Source organism: Leuresthes tenuis, unplaced genomic scaffold (genome assembly GCF_036924035.1).
Source record: "Leuresthes tenuis unplaced genomic scaffold, fLeuTen1.0.hap1 SCAF_17, whole genome shotgun sequence".
NCBI classification, from domain to species: domain Eukaryota; kingdom Metazoa; phylum Chordata; class Actinopteri; order Atheriniformes; family Atherinopsidae; genus Leuresthes; species Leuresthes tenuis.
Genome location: NW_027325371.1, coordinates 1,747,112 through 1,771,741, shown reverse-complemented (window position 1 = coordinate 1,771,741; position 24,630 = coordinate 1,747,112). Strand labels below are relative to the sequence as shown.

The following is a 24,630-nucleotide window of genomic DNA, read 5'->3' as shown; positions in this document are numbered from 1 at the left end:
AACCTGATTATTTTAATGCTTCATCAGGTAAACAGATTATGATGAAGTCCCATCATTCCATCCCAGACTCTCTTTAAAGCAGGACCAGCAGGGGATGCATTTCATAACACCGCAGAGCACTCCAGCGGGTGGTAAAGACCGCCCAACGCATCACAGGTGCCCAGTTACCCTCCATCCAGGACATTTAGCACAGATGCTGCCTGGGCAGGGTGAGGAACATCATCAAGGACGTGTCTCATCCCAGCCACGGTCTTTCCACCCTTCTCCCATCTGGCAGACGTTACAGGAGCCTCAGGAAGAGCTTCTTTCTGAGGCTGTGACCCTGCTGAGTTCTGCACCGTCACTTTAACTTCTACCATCGTCACTTCACTGCAGCCTTGCACCTTCTGCACAGCTTATGTGTCTCACTCAGGCCTCACGCCTTTGTACATATTATTCATTCTACAACACTGTCTGCATGCAGCTCTTAGCACATGTAAGCTGCCCTCTCCACTCACTGAATGTGCACACCTCATCTGTATGCACTCTCTTCACAATGTACATATATTTATAATAGATATTTATTCCTAGAAGATTTCCACTGCACTTTCTGTAAATAATTCTGTATTTTGCCCTTCTGGTTAGATGCTAACTGCATTTCTTTGACTCTGTACCTGTACTCTGCACAATGACAATAAAGTTGAATCTAATCTGATCTAAGTCCCACAGTCAGATAAACTAAACGCTGTCAGAGGTCATAGGTCGCCTTTATTCCTGTGTTATCTCTGGAGGAGGCAGAATCTCATTTATTACATGTGATACTCGCCTGCTGGGGGAGGACAAGGCGTCTGTAAAATGGAAAACTGTAAAATATCTTTTACGGTGTTTTTTTTCACAGGAAGCTGCTCTTTCTGACTTTAAAGCTGGAGACGACACTTTGATTCCAGAAATAAAACATGAAGCAGTTTGTTTGAGAAGGAAACAAACAGAAACATCAGCTGATCATCATGCTGATTGATTCCAGTTAATCAATAACCTGATCATCATGTAGATTTGTCTTCAAACACAAAGTGATCAAAGTTTGTTCTGAAATAAGAAGCGAACATGTTCTCCAACATTACAGAGCAGAAACAAACAGGAAACTCACAGATTGTTCAGAGCTGCAGAAGAAGAAGACTCTCCACTCGACAGACTGAGACACAGGTGAGCTGCTTCCTGGAACCAGTCAGAGCAGAGTCCACCTGTGATGGAGGCGGGACAGATAGAAGCTGTCTGACCAGTGGAGTTCATGTTAAAACACGCCTCCAAGTTCCTGAACATCAAACTCTGATCTGAAAACATTTATTCAGCCGTTCTCTCTGAATGTTCTCTGAGATTCTCCAGAATCGCCGTCAGAAACATTAAAACCAGGCTTTGAACTGGGATCTGTTCTGTGCAGCAGCTCTGTAGTTTTAGTGCTGCTGCAGATGCACCAGATGTGTGCAGCTACACTGAAAACATCTGTCATCGTGTGACAAACTGTGAACACATCAAGGTGAAGTGAAAAAGCAGCTGACTGTGAACCAGTGTCAACACATTAGAAGCAACATTTCCGGTTGATCATCCTTCCTGTGATGGCGTTACAGGTCTGAGGTTTTGGTGTTTTCCCTGTGAGGATACATAGATTTATTATCTCCGTGTGTTGTTGCTGCACATCTTGGCTGAAGGTCCCTCTGGGGAAAGAGATTTTAAACAAATTAAATGGAAACCAACTGAAAAAGCTTTGTAACCCGTTTAAAATACACATTTTGCACTGTAAGCAGTGATTCTGAAGCCTTATTGCACGTGACTCATATTTCTCTCCTTTCAGATAATATGACCACACCTGTTGGAAAATGGTACGATCCACCTCGGGGGTGTTTCAGATTTTCCGGCTGCTTTTCTGCTCATAAATGTGAAAAATATTCTTTAACTTAGAACCTATAATTACAGGAATACAACTTTTAAAGCATTTAAACCCTCGACGTCTTGTTTTTGCCACCTTAAAGGGGCTCAAAGTCAGGATTAGAGCTATTTTCTAGAACTTTGCTGCCGCCGAAAAGATTCAAAACTAACTTTTAGTTTCATTTTTGAGCAGCAGTTGGAGCGTCGGGTCGTTGTCCGACCGGCTGACTCTTTTTTTAGTTTTTAACCGAAGTGTTCTTAGCTGTGAACGATATTTTTGTCTGAATGACTGTTTTTATTCATTTCTAAGGAGATGTTCCCGTCCTGGACTCCGCTGATTGCGCTTCTGTCGCTGATGACCGAAGGAGGCAGCTCTGGTAAGGTCACGGTTAAATTAAAGGATGTGACGTCATAACCTCGCCTGAGTCAGAGTGTAGGTGAAGGTCAGACTGTTTAGATGAAGGTCAGACTGTGAAATTAGAAAAAGAAAGGGTAAAGCTCAGCATGGGGGGGGTTTCCTTATCTAAAGAAACGAGGTTCACGCCCTGAGTTGAGGGCCGTTTACTCCAGATTAGAAATAAATACGTCAAATATATTAAATCTGATCATAACTGAGTGTAGCTGCAGTCAGACGGATCCGTGCTGACCTTAAAGTGGATTCATTCTACTTTTCTGAGGCGCCAAATGTAAAACAGATAGTAAAAAGTTATAGTTTACACATTTTCCTCATATTTGCCTCCTATAAATATCATCCTAAACACGTTGAGAGTCTCCAGTTAACCTGAGATGCTTGTTTTTGGGTGGTTGGAGGAACCCGGAGAGAACCCACGCACACACGGGGAGAACATGCACACTGACAGAAGCAGCTGGGATTAGAACCCGGAACCCTCTGCTGTGAGGAGACGCTGCTGAGCACCACACCCCCCTGCAGCCCTAACTCTGAATATTAGCTACAGTTCAGTTTTATCTCTCATGAGTACTTTAAGAAAGAAATGGCAAAGAAATGTGTGAAAGCACTCAGAGGATCGATCTCAGCTTCAAAGTCAATAAGAAATATTAACATTTAAAGGCCAACTCAACAAATACCATTTTAAAAGATAAAAAATTGGACCTTTTTACACTGTCGTGTACCAATTTACATGTTTGCTTTGGAGAATAAAGTTTTTTTATTCAATTCAATTCAGTTTTATTTAAAAAGCACCAAATTACAACAATTGTCATCTCAAAGTCCAATTCAAGCCAATTGGAATTCAATTCATTGTATTCATAAAAATAATAAAGAATAAAAGAATAAAGTTCACTTACTTTGTTTTGTAAGAATATTCAGAATTTATTGCAGTGATACTAATATTAAGGCTTTATGCTTCCTCGATAGATGTGAAAAATAAAAGATGGTTAAAACAAAGTGGCTCCAGAAAGAAAACAGATGAGAAAATGTGCAAACTGTTAAATTATCACGAAAGAAACTCCATCTTGGTTCTGTTTTGCAGCCGAATCGCCCGTCTACAGGAAAGAAGGCGATGAAGTGGTTCTCAGCCCGGGTCCTGTTGCAGGTCCCATCACCAGCATAGAGTGGAAGCATCAGGACAACTTCGCCTCCGAGTGGAACGGAGGCGACACTGTGTGCTATCGGGACTTCAACGGTACATTTAAGGACAGGTTTAATATCAGATGGATCTATACACAGATTATAAGCTAACGTTTCTCTTCTGCAGACTGATTCTTTGTTGAACAGTTGAAGTTTTCACGCTTTGCAAAAGTGTTTTTGTGGTGAAGTCATGTAACTAGTTTTCTAACTGAAGTTTGGCCCCCTGAGCTGTAAACAACAGACATGAAATTCCCTTCTTTGCAACATCTTTACCACATAAACTTAGTGAATGTTTCAAACTGTAAAGACGTCAGATAGAATTTTTACAAAACAACCTTAGACATTTGGTTTGTAGTGTGTAAAACAGGAGATCAGCACGGGACTCCCAGCTGAGTGTGTAGCACCATCCTTCAGCGCTTCCAACCACCAAAAGTGGATTTTTTTATTAAATGTGAACAAACAAACGACTTGAAACTGTTTGATGAACTGTTGTTCCTTTATGGAGTTATTTTTTAATGTGCAGAAGTTTCACATTCAACTAAATTTTAAGTTTTATCTTGAGATTGTTGCTTTGTTTGATTTTTCCAATCACAGTGAGTCGGCCATTTTGTAGCGCTGTTGGAAATTTCAAATGAAGCTTCTCCTCGCTATTTTAAGAACTTAATTTCCATTAAGTTGAAAACAAAAAGTAGTGTACAGGAAATGTTCACAACACAGGTCGAAACAGACCATCATACAGAGCGCCCTGAAGCCGGGAACTAATGCAGCTTGCTAACACTAGCTTGCAAATGCTAGCTCGCTAATGCTAATGCTAGCTGGTGCTAACGCTGGCCGGTGCTAACATTTGTAGCTCAGTATTTTGAATTCTTTGTTATGAAATGATACTCCTCAAATGTCTCAACCATGAAATGAGTTGTTCCTTTTTCACGCCTGAGACATGATGTACAACATTCAGAATAAGTAGTAAACGTAGTGAGGTAAGCTAGCTGGTAATGCGAGATAGGCTACAGCAATATGGACACTGTGGCTCTAAATACATTTTTTTTCTTGCAAATGTCAATATTTTATAGTGATTTTTAGCAACAGTACAATTAAAAAGATAACTAGTTGACGGTTTATTGGTATCATTCAGTTTGATTCATGTTTTTCCATTCTTTCAAATTGTTTGTGTATTAACGATGCATATTTATAAAGCAGTGATGCATTCATAGTGTCTTAAATGCATCAGCATCTCTCTTACCATACCTGCTACTGAGTCCACTAACTTATAAGTGAAGGTTTCAAACAGCATGGGTTGGAGAGGAGGTCTGCAAAGTGAACACTAAGCAGAAATGAAAGAAAACTGAATTAGTAAGAAATTGAATTCGTAAAAATGATCAAATGCTTCAAATTTGTCCTCTTACTTATTAATTTATTTAAATAATTACAGTTAATTAGGGGGGATTTTTTCATATGTTTGGTCACGATTAAAGAAATTTCCTGATCTGTGAAATGATCTCACTCTAATAATCTACATGTTGATATATACGAATCGGTCTAATTACTTCAACTAATCACCAACCTTCCACTGAAAGGCCTGAACCGTTTCACTGTCATACTTCAAGGTCGGTGTGAGCTGAATACGACAACAGGAGAGCTGATAATCACAGGCTTGTTTAAGAATAACAGCGGCAGCTACACAGCGGAGATCAACTACAGAGTGCACAGAACAACTGAAATCCTGGTTATCTGTGAGTGCAGGAATTTTACATCAAGTTTGGCTGAAAGAGCTCGTTTTTCATCTGAATTCTGATCACATTTTGCTTGTTTTTCTTTCTATCAGCTGCTGTTCCAACACCCACAATCACCACACGGTGCAGCGGTGAGAAAACCTACTGTGTTTTAACCTGTGAAGGTAACACCGCAGGTGCCGAACCAGTCAGCTATGAATGGACGTCAGGTGACAGCAGGCTGGGTTCAGACAGGAAGCTCACCATAACAAAGGTACAACACCAGACTACTTTTTAGACAAGTCCTTAAAGCTCACTGACTTTATGAGTATGAGGATTCCATCAATCCATGAAGAATCCATGAAGAATCCATGAAGAATCTCATGAAATCATCCCTGCTGAGAGTTAAAGGAATACATGGCTCAACAGAGCTCGGACTCTTTGTCAGCCTGGCAGCAGCGCTGAAGAGAAACCTGGGATTATTCTGGCTACAGCGCTGAAGAGAAACCTGGGATTATTCTTATTCTCTTCTATCAATGATGAATAATAAGCAGTTCTAGCTTTACGAAGTGCTTTCTTATACGTTATTAAACTATCTTTCCAGACTAACTGAGACTCTTCTAAATTAGAGGAGCTGTCTAAAGCAGCTGTGAATTATACCAAGGAGCCGACCTCTTCTGACTGATTACCTTCCTTTTCAGAGGGGCAACATTGTCCAGTGTTGGACGCATTGAAGCTATAGTGCTGTCAACAAGAGAGTCAAGTATTGCCCTTAAAGTAAAGTTTAGGTAGCCGTCCTCTGTCATATTGACTGGTGGAAACAGAAGTTGGTGGTTTAGTAGAAGCTGGTGTAGCTGTTGCTGTGTTACCCTCAGCCTGTGTTTGGAATGTTGACCGACAGGTAAACAGCTTCACCTTCTGACTCAGCTGCTGAACTGCAGATCAGATCAGAATTACATTCCATCTCTGCGGAGACTGCCCCACTCCCTCCTTTCTGCCCCACTCCCTCCTTCCTACTCCACTCCCTCCTTTCTGCCCCACTCCCTCCTTCCTACTCCACTCCCTCCTTTCTGCCCCACTCCCTCCTTCCTACTCCACTCCCTCCTTCCTACTCCACTCCCTCCTTTCTGCCCCACTCCCTCCTTCCTACTCCACTCCCTCCTTTCTACCCCACTCCCTCCTTTCTGCCCCACTCCCTCCTTTCTACCCCACTCCCTCCTTTCTGCCCCAGTCCCTCCTTTCTACTCCACTCCCTCCTTTCTGCCCCACTCCGTCCTTCCTGCCCCACTCCCTCCTTTCTACCCCACTCCCTCCTTTCTGCCCCAGTCCCTCCTTTCTACTCCACTCCCTCCTTTCTGCCCCACTCCCTCCTTCCTACTCCACTCCCTCCTTTCTGCCCCACTCCCTCCTTCCTACTCCACTCCCTCCTTTCTACCCCACTCCCTCCTTTCTGCCCCACTCCCTCCTTTCTACTCCACTCCCTCCTTCCTACTCCACTCCCTCCTTCCTACTCCACTCCCTCCTTCCTACTCCACTCCCTCCTTCCTACTCCACTCCCTCCTTTCTGCCCCACTCCCTCCTTTCTACTCCACTCCCTCCTTTCTACCCCACTCCCTCCTTTCTGCCCCACTCCCTCCTTTCTACCCCACTCCCTCCTTTCTGCCCCACTCCCTCCTTTCTGCCCCACTCCCTCTTTTCTGCTCAGTCCCGCCTCATGAATACTGTTCACAAGTAATTTAGCTGGGAACACAAAGTCCAAGTTTCCTGTAGAAATGTTGGGTTGGGTTTAGGCTTGGTTAGGTTTAGGTTTGGTTAGGTTTAGGCTTGGTTGGGTTTGGTTAGGTTTGGTTAGGTTTAGGCTTGTTTGGGTTTAGGCTTGGTTAGGTTTAGGCTTGGTGGGGTTTAGGCTTGGTTAGGTTTAGGATTTTTTGGGTTTAGGATTGGTTGGGTTTAGACTTGGTTAGGTTTAGGCTTGGTTAGGTTTAGGCACTGCAAGGCTTGGTTGGGTTTAGGCTTGGTTAGGTTTAGGTTTGGTTAGGTTTAGGATTGGTTAGGTTTAGGCTCGGTTGGATTTAGGCTTTGTTAGGTTTAGGCTTGGTTGGGTTTGGTTAGGTTTGGTTAGGTTTTGGCTTGGTTGGGTTTAGGCTTGGTTAGGTTTAGGATTGGTTAGGTTTGGTTAGGTTTAGGCTTGGTTGGGTTTAGGATTGGTTAGGTTTAGGCTCGGTTGGGTTTAGGCTTGGTTGGGTTTAGGCTTGGTTAGGTTTAGGCACTGCAAGGCTTGGTTGGGTCTAGAAGTGTCGGTGTTATCAACCTGGGAGACGTGACAGAAACAGGACTTCTGTATCTGCTTCAGTCAGCAGAGGAAAAGCTTTTTACTCTCCGTGGCAGCAGCATGTAATTTATTGGTGTTGATGATTTCCGTTCGGTCTGAGCTGGTAAAACTGCGGTTACTTACATTTAAAGAAGCCATCAGATTGAAATGAAACATCTTTACTTTCATGGTTCCAGTTTCTTCAGGATGAGAAAGAAAGCAGCAGGTTTTAGCTTTGAGTCTGTTGGTGCTTTGTGCCCTTCCTGTAATGACCGGATGATCAGTACCAGCCAGATGATCAGTACCAGCCGGATGATCAGTACCAGCCAGATGATCAGTACCAGCCAGATGCTCAGTACCAGCCAGATGCTCAGCACCAGCCAGATGATCAGTACCAGCCAGATGATCAGTACCAGCCGGATGCTCAGTACCAGCAGGATGCTCAGTACCAGCCGGATGATCAGTACCAGCCGGATGCTCAGTACCAGCCGGATGCTCAGTACCAGCCGGATGCTCAGTACCAGCCGGATGCTCAGTACCAGCCAGATGCTCAGTACCAGCCAGATGATCAGTACCAGCCAGATGCTCAGTACCAGCCAGATGCTCAGTACCAGCCAGATGCTCAGCACCAGCCAGATGATCAGTACCAGCCGGATGCTCAGTACCAGCCAGATGCTCAGTACCAGCCGGATGATCAGTACCAGCCGGATGATCAGTACCAGCCGGATGATCAGTACCAGCCGGATGCTCAGTACCAGCCGGATGCTCAGTACCAGCCGGATGATCAGTACCAGCCAGATGATCAGTACCAGCCGGATGCTCAGTACCAGCCAGATGATCAGTTCCAGCCAGATGATCAGTACCAGCCGGATGATCAGTACCAGCCAGATGCTCAGTACCAGCCAGATGATCAGTACCAGCCGGATGATCAGTACCAGCCAGATGCTCAGTACCAGCCAGATGCTCAGTACCAGCCAGATGATCAGTACCAGCCGGATGATCAGTACCAGCCAGATGCTCAGTACCAGCCAGATGCTCAGTACCAGCCAGATGCTCAGTACCAGCCGGATGATCAGTACCAGCCAGATGATAACTACCAGCCAGATGATCAGTACCAGCCAGATGCTCAGTACCAGCCAGATGCTCAGTACCAGCCAGATGCTCAGTACCAGCCAGATGCTCAGTACCAGCCAGATGCTCAGTACCAGCCGGATGATCAGTACCAGCCAGATGATAACTACCAGCCAGATGATCAGTACCAGCCAGATGCTCAGCACCAGCCAGATGCTCAGTACTAGCCAGATGATCAGTACCAGCCAGATGCTCAGTACCAGCCAGATGATAAAGCTTGAGTTTGCCTGCTTGTCTGTCACTTCCAGCCAGATCTGTTGTTTTTCCACCTTCTAGGAGGACAAAGAGGAGTGGTTCAGGTGCATGTTGGTGAATCCAGTCAGCAGCCAAACCAGTGAACAAGTCCCGAACCCTTTCAACAGGAGTCCTGACACCAGTAAATATTCTCTTTCTCTAACATTATCCTGACTGTAGCAGTTTATTTCAGCATTCTATCTGACTATTCACACCTTTTATTGATCATTATTTCATGTTTTTGTAGAACATTACTATGCAACACTGTGCAGCTTCATACTACTGATTCTTCTCATTTGTGGCCTTTTCATCCCCAGCTGCAAATGCATTAAAGGTAAGAATCTGCTGAAGCTTTGCAGCAATAAATGTGCATCAGTATAACAGATTTATTGTGTTTCATTGTGAAATACGAAGTCTACTTTCTGTTTACTTATCTAGGGATTTAGTTTATTTATATGTGGGGAGATTTGCAGTAAACTTGAGCCCAACTACAGAATCTTACTCAAAATACAAGTTTAAAGGTTTTATTGTCCATCCATTTCCTGTTCCTGCTCAGTCCTGTTCAGTCAGAGCCAAAGGTGCAGGTAGACCATCCTCTCATCCACCCTCTCATCCACCCTCTCATCCACCCTCTCATCCATCCTCTCATCCACCCTCTCATCCATCCTCTCATCCACCCTCTCATCCACCCTCTCATCCATCCTCTCATCCATCCTCTCATCCACCCTCTCATCCATCCTCTCATCCATCCTCTCATCCATCCTCTCATCCACCCTCTCATCCACCCTCTCATCCATCCTCTCATCCATCCTCTCATCCATCCTCTCATCCACCCTCTCATCCATCCTCTCATCCATCCTCTCATCCATCCTCTCATCCACCCTCTCATCCACCCTCTCATCCATCCTCTCATCCACCCTCTCATCCACCCTTCATCCACCCTCTCATCCACCCTCTCATCCATCCTCTCATCCATCCTCTCATCCATCCTCTCATCCACCCTCTCATCCACCCTCTCATCCATCCTCTCATCCATCCTCTCATCCACCCTCTCATCCACCCTTTCATCCATCCTTTCATCCACCCTCTCATCCACCCTCTCATCCACCCTCTCATCCACCCTCTCATCCATCCTTTCATCCACCCTCTCATCCATCCTCTCATCCACCCTCTCATCCACCCTCTCATCCATCCTTTCATCCACCCTCTCATCCACCCTCTCATCCACCCTCTCATCCATCCTCTCATCCACCCTCTCATCCATCCTTTCATCCACCCTCTCATCCACCCTTTCATCCATCCTTTCATCCACCCTCTCATCCATCCTCTCATCCATCCTCTTACCCACCCTTTCATCCACCCTCTCATCCACCCTTTCATCCATCCTTTCATCCACCCTCTCATCCACCCTCTCATCCACCCTCTCATCCACCCTCTCATCCATCCTTTCATCCACCCTCTCATCCATCCTCTCATCCACCCTCTCATCCACCCTCTCATCCATCCTTTCATCCACCCTCTCATCCACCCTCTCATCCACCCTCTCATCCACCCTCTCATCCATCCTCTCATCCACCCTCTCATCCACCCTCTCATCCACCCTCTCATCCACCCTTTCATCCACCCTCTCATCCATCCTCTCATCCACCCTCTCATCCACCCTCTCATCCATCCTTTCATCCACCCTCTCATCCATCCTCTCATCCATCCTCTCATCCATCCTCTCATCCACCCTTTCATCCACCCTCTCATCCACCCTCTCATCCACCCTCTCATCCACCCTCTCATCCATCCTTTCATCCACCCTCTCATCCACCCTGTCATCCATCCTTTCATCCACCCTCTCATCCACCCTCTCATCCATCCTCTCATCCATCCTCTTACCCATCCTTTCATCCACCCTCTCATCCACCCTTTCATCCATCCTTTCATCCACCCTCTCATCCACCCTCTCATCCACCCTCTCATCCATCCTCTCATCCATCCTCTCATCCACCCTCTCATCCATCCTCTCATCCACCCTCTCATCCATCCTCTCATCCACCCTCTCATCCACCCTCTCATCCATCCTTTCATCCACCCTCTCATCCACCCTCTCATCCATCCTCTCATCCACCCTCTCATCCATCCTCTCATCCATCCTCTTACCCATCCTTTCATCCACCCTCTCATCCACCCTCTCATCCATCCTCTCATCCATCCTCTTACCCATCCTTTCATCCACCCTCTCATCCACCCTTTCATCCATCCTTTCATCCACCCTCTCATCCACCCTCTCATCCACCCTCTCATCCATCCTCTCATCCATCCTCTCATCCACCCTCTCATCCATCCTTTCATCCACCCTCTCATCCATCCTCTCATCCACCCTCTCATCCACCCTCTCATCCACCCTTTCATCCACCCTCTCATCCACCCTCTCATCCATCCTCTCATCCACCCTCTCATCCATCCTCTCATCCATCCTCTTACCCATCCTTTCATCCACCCTCTCATCAACCCTTTCATCCATCCTTTCATCCACCCTCTCATCCACCCTCTCATCCATCCTCTCATCCATCCTCTTACCCATCCTCTCATCCATCCTCTCATCCACCCTCTCATCCATCCTCTCATCCACCCTCTCATCCATCCTCTCATCCATCCTCTTACCCATCCTTTCATCCACCCTTTCATCCACCCTCTCATCCACCCTCTCATCCACCCTCTCATCCATCCTCTCATCCACCCTCTCATCCACCCTTTCATCCACCCTCTCATCCACCCTCTCATCCATCCTCTCATCCACCCTCTCATCCATCCTCTCATCCATCCTCTTACCCATCCTTTCATCCACCCTCTCATCAACCCTTTCATCCATCCTTTCATCCACCCTCTCATCCACCCTCTCATCCATCCTCTCATCCATCCTCTTACCCATCCTCTCATCCATCCTCTCATCCACCCTCTCATCCATCCTCTCATCCACCCTCTCATCCATCCTCTCATCCATCCTCTTACCCATCCTTTCATCCACCCTCTCATCCACCCTCTCATCCACCCTCTCATCCACCCTCTCATCCATCCTCTCATCCACCCTCTCATCCACCCTCTCATCCATCCTCTCATCCACCCTCTCATCCATCCTCTCATCCACCCTCTCATCCATCCTCTCATCCATCCTCTTACCCATCCTTTCATCCACCCTCTCATCCACCCTTTCATCCATCCTTTCATCCACCCTCTCATCCATCCTCTTACCCATCCTTTCATCCACCCTCTCATCCACCCTTTCATCCACCCTCTCATCCATCCTCTCATCCATCCTCTTACCCATCCTTTCATCCACCCTCTCATCCACCCTTTCATCCATCCTTTCATCCACCCTCTCATCCACCCTCTCATCCACCCTCTCATCCATCCTCTCATCCATCCTCTCATCCATCCTCTCATCCACCCTTTCATCCACCCTCTCATCCACCCTTTCATCCATCCTTTCATCCACCCTCTCATCCACCCTCTCATCCACCCTCTCATCCACCCTCTCATCCATCCTTTCATCCATCCTCTCATCCACCCTCTCATCCACCCTCTCATCCATCCTTTCATCCACCCTCTCATCCACCCTCTCATCCATCCTCTCATCCACCCTCTCATCCACCCTCTCATCCATCCTCTTACCCATCCTTTCATCCACCCTCTCATCCACCCTTTCATCCATCCTTTCATCCACCCTCTCATACACCCTCTCATCCATCCTCTCATCCATCCTCTTACCCATCCTTTCATCCACCCTCTCATCCACCCTTTCATCCATCCTTTCATCCACCCTCTCATCCACCCTCTCATCCACCTCTCATCCATCCTCTCATCCATCCTCTCATCCATCCTCTCATCCACCCTCTCATCCATCCTTTCATCCACCCTCTCATCCATCCTCTCATCCACCCTCTCATCCACCCTCTCATCCATCCTTTCATCCACCCTCTCATCCACCCTCTCATCCATCCTCTCATCCACCCTCTCATCCATCCTCTCATCCACCCTCTCATCCACCCTCTCATCCATCCTTTCATCCACCCTCTCATCCACCCTCTCATCCATCCTCTCATCCACCCTTTCATCCACCCTCTCATCCACCCTCTCATCCACCCTCTCATCCACCCTCTCATCCATCCTCTTACCCATCCTCTCATCCACCCTCTCATCCATCCTCTCATCCATCCTCTTACCCATCCTTTCATCCACCCTCTCATCCACCCTTTCATCCATCCTTTCATCCACCCTCTCATCCATCCTCTTACCCATCCTTTCATCCACCCTCTCATCCACCCTTTCATCCACCCTCTCATCCATCCTCTCATCCATCCTCTTACCCATCCTTTCATCCACCCTCTCATCCACCCTTTCATCCATCCTTTCATCCACCCTCTCATCCACCCTCTCATCCATCCTTTCATCCACCCTCTCATCCACCCTCTCATCCACCCTCTCATCCATCCTCTCATCCACCCTCTCATCCACCCTCTCATCCATCCTTTCATCCACCCTCTCATCCACCCTCTCATCCACCCTCTCATCCACCCTCTCATCCACCCTCTCATCCACCCTTTCATCCTTGGGGGAAAACTCAGATATTTGAGAGCAGAAACAGGGGGGCTATCTGTAAGGCTCCCCCTGCTCACTGCCTCCCATCCAGGGCAACTCCAGAGTGGAGTCCAGCCTCTCTCCAGGAGATCAGCTCCAGAACTTCTGCTCTGCATCAGGGAGAACCCAACTATATGTTGCTGATATCTCACACAAGCTGGGGCTCTTTTCCCATCAGTGAAGATAAAGTCTGTGACCCTGTAGCCGGGGCTTGGACCACCGAGGACCCCCCCACACCCAAAGACAGCTGCCCAATCCACAATGCACTGGACTCTCATGGCACCTCCATCAGGTGGTGGGTCCAAAGGAGGCTCAGTGACCTCACAGGAAGAAGTCCGACTCCCGGGCCTGGGTCCAGGAAACCCAGGAAAGTAAACCCGGGTTAGAGAGAGGGGGCCTCACCCAGCAGGGGGCTCTGTTGATGAAGTTTCCATCATCAGCTCATCTTATCTTCTGTCTAAAAGACTTTACTGACACTGTTTTTTTCTCCAAAAAGCATTAGCTCCGCCCACTGAACACTCCACAAATAAGGAGGAAGAAAACAGCCTGATTCCTCAACACGGCCCTCCACCCGTCCTGATACACGCTCCACCCTCAGATGTAATCATTCAGCAGGAAGGAGTCCAGGTAACAGGTTTAACTCAGTGAAACCTCTTTGCTTCATAACGTCGTTTCAAACCAACGGCGACTCAGGATGATGTGCAAAGTCAGCAACAATTTAATTAGTTTAAACTGTAAAACTCAGCCTCCTGGGTAGTTCTGTAAAGCAGATATTACACATTTAAAGATGAGTTACCTGCAGGGATCTAATGAACATGTGAAGTCTGTGGATGCAGCACCTTTAAAAAGGGGTTTAGCAGCATGTTAATGTTGCTCCAGAATGAGTTAAAACCAGGATGGTTTTTAAAGACTGAATCATTGATCGAACCGAAGAGCAGAGAAAAGGAAAGCTGTCAGACTTAAGGGCTCTGACTGGTTAACCGAGGACTTAACCAGTCGACACAAGTCCAACAGGTTGTGTTTCACGCCTCGGTGCAGGGCGTGAAAGGCTCCCACTGTCAGGAAATAGATGAAAAACTAAAGATAAATGCAGCTGCTGGCATCATCAGTGCTTTTCTCCAGTATTTACAGACTGAAGAAGCTGAAATTATCCTTTAACTTTCAGGAGGAATCCGCCACCAGCAGCTCTGAGAATAAAGAGGGGGAGAGAAGAGATGAAGAGGAGGCAGAAACAAACATCTCAGCACAGGAACCTGCCACCAGCAGCAGCTCTGAGAATGAAGAGGAGGAGAGAAGAGATGAAGAAGAGGCAGGAACAAACACCTCAGCACAGGAACCTGCCACCAGCAGCAGCTCTGAGAATGAAGAGGAGGAGAGAAGAGATGAAGAGGAGGCAGGAACAAACATCTCAGCACAGGAACCTGCCACCAGCAGCTCTGAGAATAAAGAGGAGGCAGAAACAAACACCTCAGCACAGGAACCTGCCACCAGCAGCTCTGAGAATAAAGAGGAGGCAGGAACAAACACCTCAGCACAGGAACCTGCCACCAGCAGCTCTGAGAATAAAGAGGAGGAGAGAAGAGATGAAGAGGAGGCAGGAACAAACACCTCAGCACAGGAACCTGCCACCAGCAGCTCTGAGAATAAAGAGGGGGAGAGAAGAGATGAAGAGGAGGCAGAAACAAACACCTCAGCACAGGAACCTGCCACCAGCAGCTCTGAGAATAAAGAGGAGGCAGAAACAAACACCTCAGCACAGGAACCTGCCACCAGCAGCTCTGAGAATAAAGAGGAGGCAGGAACAAACACCTCAGCACAGGAACCTGCCACCAGCAGCAGCTCTGAGAATGAAGAGGAGGAGAGAAGAGATGAAGAGGAGGCAGAAACAAACACCTCAGCACAGGAACCTGCCACCAGCAGCTCTGAGAATAAAGAGGAGGAGAGAAGAGATGAAGAGGAGGCAGAAACAAACACCTCAGCACAGGAACCTGCCACCAGCAGCTCTGAGAATAAAGAGGAGGCAGAAACAAACACCTCAGCACAGGAACCTGCCACCAGCAGCTCTGAGAATAAAGAGGAGGCAGAAACAAACATCTCAGCACAGGAACCTGCCACCAGCAGCTCTGAGAATAAAGAGGAGGCAGAAGAAGCTGCTGCGTCTGTCGCAGACGAACGACCTTTATGTCCTGATGACCCGAAGTGTTACAGGTCAGTCGTCTCATCCACGTCTTTCTCAGAACTGATTAACAGGCAGAGACTGGAGGGTGTGACGGGAACCCTTTAAGTCATGAAAAGTCTTTAAGTTACAGTTTGGTGCATTCAGCTGATGTCATGATTCAAGGTTAGAACCAACAGAAATGGACCCAAATGCAGGATTAAAGGCAGAAACACAAAGATTTTCATAGAACTAAAGCTGCTGCTGAGGCAGGACATAAGAAATAAAAACTCAGGAGACAACAGGACAGAGTCAGCAGCATTTATACTGGGAGGGTAATTAGGAGAGAAAATCTGAAGAAGATTCAGACTCAGTCTGTCCAGGCTGCAGTAGCAGCCTGCTGCCAGCAGGGCGGCGCCATTCTGGGTGATGTTTTTATGTGACCTTTACTCCTGAAAACGAACCGACTCTGACTTTGTTTCCTCTGCAGGACAAACCCTGAACTCTGGGAAGATTTAAGACACACAACAGAACGAGGTGAGTTACTTTAGATGTTGGTACAATGAACTAAAATGTGAGTTAATTCATTCGTAACTTTAAATCTGTCAGTTTTCCCTCAGTGTGCCTGTGTTGTTGTCAGATTTACCATTTTATCATATTAATCTGCAGTTACCTGTTATTGGTGAGATGGATCCATTAACTGTTCGTTTACACGTGAGGAAGTAAAACTAACTTTTAAATATAATTATGATGAAATACAGCAAAATGCTGTTGAAACTCAAAGGGAAAGTATTCTGGCCCCTCAGCAGCAGCAACATGCCACGGTAGAGCCGACCAGGGGCAGCTACAAAGCTCCTGGGATCCCTGAAGCTCTACAGCTAAAGGTCTGTTGTTTTTACATAAGCATTAGCTCCGCCCACTGAAACATCTGCACCGAATGGGGACGAGTCCAGAGAGATGGAGGAAAAGAAGAGGCTGGTTCCTCAACACGACCCTCCACCCTCAGATGTAATCATTAAAGTGGAGGCCAGTCAGCAGCAGGAAGGAGTCCAGGTAACAGGTTTAACTCAGTGAAACCTCTTTGCTTCATAACGTCGTTTCAAACCAACGGCGACTCAGGATGATGTGCAAAGTCAGCAACAATTTAATTAGTTTAAACTGTAAAAATCAAGGTTGCCATGATTACAAAAAGTTTAAGAACTACTCTGATTGGTGCTGGGATCGAGCAGGAGCTGGGTTGGTCATTAGAAAATGAATGTTTTTCAGTGAATCTTCAGTAACATGATTTAAAATAATAATCACCAGCTAATAAGTAAAACTAAAGCCCTAAAAATGTTAAAAAGATCTGAAATATTACAGATAACAGACCAAGCTAAGAAGCCGAACAGTAGTTACCATGTGCTGGTGACGGCACAAGATGGCGGCTGTTACCGTGTGCTGGTGACGGCACAAGATGGCGGCGGTGACCGTGTGCTGGTGACGGCACAAGATGGCGGCTGTTACCGTGTGCTGGTGACGGCACAAGATGGCGGCTGTTACCGTGTGCTGGTGACGGCACAAGATGGCGGCTGTTACCGTGTGCTGGTGACGGCACAAGATGGCGGCTGTTACCGTGTGCTGGTGACGGCACAAGATGGCGGTGGTGACGGCACAAGATGGCGGCGGTGACCGTGTGCTGGTGACGGCACAAGATGGCACCGGTGACCGTGTGCTGGTGACGGCACAAGATGGCAGCGGTGACCGTGTGCTGGTGACGGCACAAGATGGCGCCGGTGACCGTGTGCTGGTGACGGCACAAGATGGCGCCGGTGACCGTGTGCTGGTCACGGCACAAGATGGCGGCGGTGACCATGTGCTGGTCACGGCACAAGATGGCGGCGGTGACCATGTGCTGGTCACGGCACAAGATGGCGGTGGTGACCATGTGCTGGTCACGGCACAAGATGGCGGTGGTGACCGTGTGCTGGTGACGGCACAAGATGGCGGTGGTGACCGTGTGCTGGTCACGGCACAAGATGGCGGTGGTGACCGTGTGCTGGTGACGGCACAAGATGGCGGTGGTGACCGTGTGCTGGTGACGGCACAAGATGGCGGCCGTGACCGTGTGCTGGTCACGGCACAAGATGGCGCCGGTGACCGTGTGCTGGTGACGGCACAAGATGGCACCGCTGACCGTGTGCTGGTGACGGCACAAGATGGCGGTGGTGACGGCACAAGATGGCGGTGGTGACCGTGTGCTGGTGACGGCACAAGATGGCAGCGGTGACCGTGTGCTGGTCACGGCACAAGATGGCGGTGGTGACCGTGTGCTGGTCACGGCACAAGATGGCGGTGGTGACCGTGTGCTGGTCAGAGAAGCTGGAAAAAATGGTCTCTGGGTCTGTGTAAAAAGGTTTTCCAGCACGTGAAGGCAAACGGAGGATATTAAGCTTACTTTCTAAACATTATCACCAGAAAAATATAGAAAAGAGAACTCAATACAGTGAGCAGTCAGGACAAATGGTTCCCTGGGCTCGGCCTTGTGGCACCGATGCTAATGCCTGGTGTGTCTGTGCTAACTCCACTGTTGTGGAAACAGCTTCTGTCTGAACCCTGCACTGTTGTGGAAGAAAATATCCAGGTCAAGGTCACTTTTATCGCTGAACCATTTCTAAAAAATATATATATTTAAGGCCTTATTACAGCAAAAAGCTTTAAAGTTCCTTTAAAGTTTGTTGGAGTCAGAAAACAGCCAAAATAAAGTCAATTGAGAGAGTAAAAAATCCAGTGCACTAGAGTTTATTCAGGGTACATAAACTCTAAAGTGAGTCTTTTCCCGGAAACTCTATTCCGCCCGGCAACAGTTAGACCCCGCCCAATCCATTTTTCCCTATTGGTTTGGCTTCCAGCCAATGTATCATATTTCCTCTGCACCTGCAGCCTCACTTGACCTTTTCTTTGGGGAAATTCCCACAGATTCATCTTCTCCACTGCACCCTCTAAGACTCTAACTCTTGTGAATTATTATTTATATTTTATGATAACAGTAGTGCAGTACATCTTAACAGAATAAATGAGTTATTTCAGGGCTTTACTTCGTAATAAGTAACTTCCAAATGTTGTGTAGTACGCGGTCTCCGCCTTTTCAGATGGAAACCAACTTAAGTTATGTTTAAACATAGCAAAGCTTATAACTCTAAACACGTGAAATCAAATGTAAAATAAAAGACATTTATTTTTTCAATAAAACTCTGCCTCTCTCTCTTTGTAGCCTTCTGAGTTAAATTTCAACAGTTTAACTCAGTTAACTCACTTAAATAACAACAATAATAACTAATGACAGATATTCTGCTTCCCACCTGCCTAAAAGCTGCTGTTTTCCACCTTTCGTTTGGATATTTCTGGGGCCCGATGCCACCGTTAGCATGAGGTCGCTAACGAATGCTAACAGAGTCCTGATTGACTCGCAGGGCATTCTCGGACATTTATATTTATAGTATTATAGAGCGAACGCTGTCTCCAGCAGACATTTGGTTTTATCTCACGGGTCGAATATAATTCCACTGCCTGAGTTTGACTTCCATGACGTAGGTTGTTGTTGATTACAGGGACATGTGCTGAAGGCAGAAGACAACATTTTGGACTAAAGAAGCTGAAATGGTGTGTTTTTTCAGGGTGATCCTCCAGAGGAGTCCACCTCCGGCGAAGCCAGTCGGCCTCAGGACTCAACAGACGAAACATCGAAGCCACCTCAGCAGAATCGTCTGAAATCAGCAACTCCTGACGAAGAAGACCAAAAACTCTAAGAACATCACGGAAGATGTGCCTTTAGGGAAGATTCTGCTCATACTTGTTACTATTCATTTGTACATGTTTGTGTTGGTGTCGTTTTCTGTCGAGCAGGGTTTTGTTGCCCCTGGATTCTACAACTCATTCATTTTCTATACGTGCTGAATCTAAATCAGAGGAGCCTATCCCAGCCGCCATTGGGCGAGAGGCGAGGTCCCTCACGGCGCCACACAGAGACAAACGAGACGCTCAGACTCCTCACTGCATGGATTTACAGTCTTTATCTCCACAAACATTGACACCAGTCTCATAAATGAACATTTTATTCACATTTGAACATAGAAAACATGCAAAAGTAAGTGGTTCTAAAAAGAAATGGCTTGAGGAACATGGTGTAACTGATCAGGTCCATTGGAACCAGCTCAATGACATGATTAGGTATAAAAAGAGCACCTTAGAGAGGCAGAGTCTCAGCAGTTATCTGCTGGATAACCCTCCACTTGCTATTATTGCCTGCTTTGGCTGACACTATTTCTCTTTTGACTTTGTTTCTTTGTGATATTCGCTGTTGAAAGGTTCTGTGTAGCTCGATTTTACCGATGTAAACGCGCTCCTCCTGGTGCTGCTTTACAGGTCAGACACGATTGTTTTGTTTGGAGGATGTTTTCCACATCGAGTTCTGTGAAATTCACCCGTTTCCTTCCTTCTTCACAATCAGGAAACGTTATTATATTACTATTACTATATTATTTTGGTTCAATAATGCCTCATTTTGCATGTAAAAATACAACATTTCAAAGCTTGTGATTAAAGTTTAATGATGATATCTGTAAGTTATGAATTTAACTCTGAACTACAGCTAAGATGAACTTAAACACTGCAGTAGTTAATTTAAAGGTAAATGTGATGTATTTAAGTGAATAAAGCTTTTAAATTAATAATTCTTTGAGCTCCAGAATGTGTTGTTTATGGAATCGGTTTTTATTTTATTTCTGTTTTCCCACATGCGATGATTTTAATTTAAAAGGACAAACTGTGCTGATTTAAAAGATTTAACGTCTGATATTGTATTAAAATCATAAAGAAGTAGCACAAAAAACTTTCTGACACACAGAAATCGGCCTCTGATCAGCAGAGCTGTAAAAGGTCGAATAAGCAGCTGATACTGTCATATTATTTTAACTTATGTGTCAAATATAAGCACGATAACTATTTCCTGAAGGAGAAAATAATGTTATGTATTTATATAAAAAGTAAATAACTGTTGACTGTATATAACATATCGATATAATACCATATTGATTATTGTGGCTGAGTTTTACTCAATAAGTTTGATTATTTTTACTCAGAATATATTTTCATTAATATATTAATAAAAATACCTGTTGAACTTATTTAAAAAGAAGCTCAACATACAGACTGATTATTTTCTGTGTTATTTCAGCCACATCGGAGCGACCGTAAAACAGATTTATACGGACGTTTCTGCAGGTTTCTGCCTGCTTCTAGTTGATTCCAGAGACTTCTGATAAAGTTGCTTCACTTGGGCACATTTCAGTTTTACAATAAGACGGCTGAAAGGTAACCCTCATTGACACAAACCGTTTATTAAGCCTTATGAATAAAAATACACAGTAACTACTAAATAATATAGTCTGAATAGAAGAAAAAAATGCCCAAAGGCTTATATTTTCTGAATTATTTTGAATTTTCAAGCAATTGTTGTAAATATTAACAGATTGACCTCACTTTCAAATATAAATATAAAAAATTTATATGTAAATGTTGATTAAATGTCTCCTTCTCCAAACAGACGCTGTGCACCAAGACTCCATTTACAAAACGACCGTTTTAAAGCATTTCTGGTCTCCTGGTTATTGTACAGAGTTGTAAAAAGAGTCCAGCAACTCATTTTAATCTCTAATGTCCTCTAATCATTTCGGCATGGATTAAATCTTGTTATTCAATAAAATATTTTAGATTTTAATGGAATAATATTAAGAAGAATTCGATCAACGGTTGGTTTTAAAGTAGATTTGTGTCCTGATTTACTTGAATTTTTCACGGAGCTTTTAAACATCACTCTGTCTATATTCGCTGTCACTCTTACTGTATTCAGAAGATGAATCCTAAATGATCTAAAACTATATTTTTCTGTTTAACACTTCGAACGATTTCTCTGAGCGACGAGAAGCGAGTAGAAACTTCTCGCGGATGACGTCATGACGCAGAGCGCCGCACTGACCTGTGATTGGACAAGAGAGTCAAGGGAAAGCTCGAGAAACAACGGGAAAGGAGCGAAGAAGAATAAAAACGGTGCTGGTGGTGAACACCGGCAGTTCAGAGAAGAAGAGAGCCGAGAAGAGACACTGAAGACTACAGCTGAAGACGAGCTGCGCAGCGGAGAGGAACTGATTTCAATTCTAATCCAGCTTTATTTGACCTTCCATCCAGAGTAAGTACTCAACTAAAGTTTTCCCTGTTTTAGGTCTACTTCTAGATATTTTTCTGTTTGTTAACGCCAAAAGAAATAATTTGCTACTACTAAGTGACTTTATTTTAAAAATGAACATCTTTTTATCTAATCATACTTGTTTTGAACAGTAAGAATATAAGAAGCTCTGACTTATCACAGAACTGTTCAAATCTGTCAGTAACTCGGTTTTCTGCCTACTTTGCGGTTCTGTAACATTAAAGCGAACAGAAGCTTTTTATGTGTATCTAAATAATTGTGTCTTGTTGCAGATTTAACAGCTTAATGGTTTAGTTTCTGTTCTTTCTTGATATATTTAACTCATGTGATTTGAAGTGATGCATTCACTCTGAATGACCTCAGTCCTCTGATGCTGGGACTCAGTTTGTGACAGAAAACAGCTGAAGCTCCAACAGCTGCTGCAGATGTTCCCTTTTCTCATGCTCCTCCTCATTTGTGTCTCTGCAGCTTTAGGACACAAAGCCAACTCAGCCAAGATGCCTGCAGCTAAAGGCGTAGCGATCGGCATCGACCTGGGCACCACCTACTCCTGTGTGGGGGTTTTCCAGCACGGGAAAGTAGAAATCATCGCCAACGACCAGGGCAACAGGACCACCCCCAGCTATGTGGCCTTCACCGACACCGAGAGGCTGATTGGGGACGCAGCCAAGAACCAGGCGGCTCTGAACCCCAGCAACACTGTGTTTGATGCCAAGAGACTGATTGGAAGAAATGTGATGATCCAGTGGTGCAGGCGGACATGAAGCACTGGCCCTTCAAGGTGGTTTCAGAGGGAGGGAGGCCCAAAATACAAGTAGAGTACAAAGGGGAGGACAAAGCCTTCTACCCCGAGGAGGTTTCCTCCATGGTCCTGGTGAAGATGAAGGAGGTCGCCGAGGCCTACCTGGGCCAAAAGGTGTCCAACGCCGTCATCACAGTCCCGGCGTACTTCAACGACTCCCAGCGACAGGCCACTAAAGACGCAGGCGTCATCGCGGGACTCAACGTCCTGAGAATCATCAACGAGCCCACGGCGGCCGCCATCGCCTACGGTCTGGACAAAGGCAAGTCAGGAGAACGCCACATCCTGATCTTTGACCTGGGCGGGGGCACCTTCGACGTGTCCATCCTGACCATCGAAGACGGCATCTTCGAGGTGAAGGCCACGGCCGGAGACACTCACCTGGGCGGAGAGGACTTTGACAACCGCATGGTCAACCACTTTGTGGAGGAGTTCAAGAGGAAGCACAAGAAGGACATCAGCCAGAACAAGAGAGCCCTGAGGAGGCTGCGCACAGCTTGTGAGAGGGCCAAGAGGACCCTGTCCTCCAGCTCCCAGGCCAGCATCCAGATCGACTCTCTGTTTGAGGGCATCGACTTCTACACCTCCGTCACCAGGGCTCGCTTTGAGGAGCTGTGCTCCGACCTGTTCAGGGGAACCTTGGAGCCGGTGGAGAAAGCCCTGAGGGACGCCAAAATGGACAAGGGCCAGATCCACGACGTGGTGCTGGTGGGAGGCTCCACCAGAATCCCCAAGATCCAGAAACTGCTGCAGGACTTCTTCAACGGCCGGGAGCTGAACAAGAGCATCAACCCGGACGAGGCGGTGGCCTACGGCGCCGCCGTCCAGGCCGCCATCCTCTCCGGGGACGCCTCGGGCAACGTTCAGGACCTGCTGCTGCTGGACGTGGCGCCTCTGTCCCTGGGTATCGAGACGGCCGGAGGGGTGATGACGTCCCTGATCAAACGCAACACCACCATCCCCAGCAAACAAAGCCAGGTGTTCAGCACCTACTGTGACAACCAGCCCGGGGTCCTGATCCAGGTCTACGAAGGGGAGAGAGCCATGACCAAGGACAACAACCTGCTGGGCAAGTTTGAGCTGACGGGAATCCCACCCGCTCCCAGAGGGGTCCCGCAGATCCAGGTCACCTTCGACATCGACGCCAACGGGATCTTGAACGTGTCGGCGGTGGACAAAAGCACCGGCAAAGAGAACAAGATCACCATCACCAACGATAAGGGCCGCCTGAGCCCAGAGGAGATCGAGAGGATGGTGCAGGACGCCGACAAATACAGAGCTGAGGACGACCTGCAGAGGGACAAAATGGCTGCCAAGAACTCCCTGGAGTCCTTGGCCTTCAGCGTGAAGAGCAGCGTGCAGGACGAGAGCTTGAAGGGCAAAATCAGCGAGGAGGACAAGAAGAAGGTGACTGAGAAGTGTGAGGAGACCATCACCTGGCTGGAGAACAACCAGCTGGCTGAGAAAGACGAGTACCAACACAAGCAGAAAGAGCTGGAGAAAGTGTGCAACCCCATCATCAGCAAGTTGTATCAGGGAGGGACGCCCGCCGGTTCCTGCAGAGAGCAGGCAGGGGCCGCCAGCCAGGGGCCAACTATTGAGGAGGTGGACTAAAGCCGCCTTAATGTGGGCTCTGAGCTCTGTTTAGCTGTTTGTCGGAGCCTCGTTTTATAGCTCAGAAATAACTGGTTGTTTCCACGTCTTCCCTTAAAAACAGTTTGAACCGGTTTCACTGCTGTGGCTGAAGAACTGGAACTTTGTATCTAAATTGTATATTTTTGATGAATAATTCCTAAAATCAGTGATGCTGAAGATGTACAGAAGTTAAATATGTTTATCTTTGCTCTGCTGGACTGTGCAATAAAAACTAAAGTCAGTTTTATGACTGTTTCTTTCTTTCTGCTTCTTGTTTTCTTTTAGAAATTGACCAA

The 24,630-nt window shown here is 46.5% G+C and overlaps 1 protein-coding gene and 1 pseudogene across 2 annotated transcripts; both read left to right on the top strand.

Moving 5' to 3' along the window:
• The first annotated feature begins 2,134 nt into the window (after positions 1 to 2,134).
• LOC140273876 (uncharacterized) lies at positions 2,135 to 20,297 on the top strand. 2 transcript variants are annotated; one of them, XM_072369555.1, is made up of 8 exons: positions 2,135 to 2,279; positions 3,393 to 3,545; positions 5,095 to 5,220; positions 5,313 to 5,473; positions 8,918 to 9,017; positions 9,123 to 9,209; positions 16,561 to 16,709; positions 19,310 to 20,297. In XM_072369555.1, the coding sequence occupies exons 1-8, from the start codon at positions 2,216 to 2,218 to the stop codon at positions 19,439 to 19,441; spliced, it is 972 nt and encodes a 323-aa protein (XP_072225656.1). In that variant the 5' UTR covers positions 2,135 to 2,215; the 3' UTR covers positions 19,442 to 20,297. The 2 variants fall into 2 exon arrangements, with proteins under 2 accessions (XP_072225656.1, XP_072225655.1); XM_072369554.1 differs by lacking the exons at positions 2,135 to 2,279; positions 3,393 to 3,545; positions 5,095 to 5,220; ... (2 more) ...; positions 9,123 to 9,209; positions 19,310 to 20,297 and adding exons at positions 14,674 to 15,709; positions 16,147 to 16,193 and having other exon boundaries at positions 16,561 to 16,649.
• Positions 20,298 to 21,721: 1,424 nt separating this feature from the next.
• On the top strand, positions 21,722 to 24,581 carry LOC140273619 (heat shock 70 kDa protein 1-like; annotated as a pseudogene).
• The last annotated feature ends 49 nt before the right edge of the window (positions 24,582 to 24,630 follow it).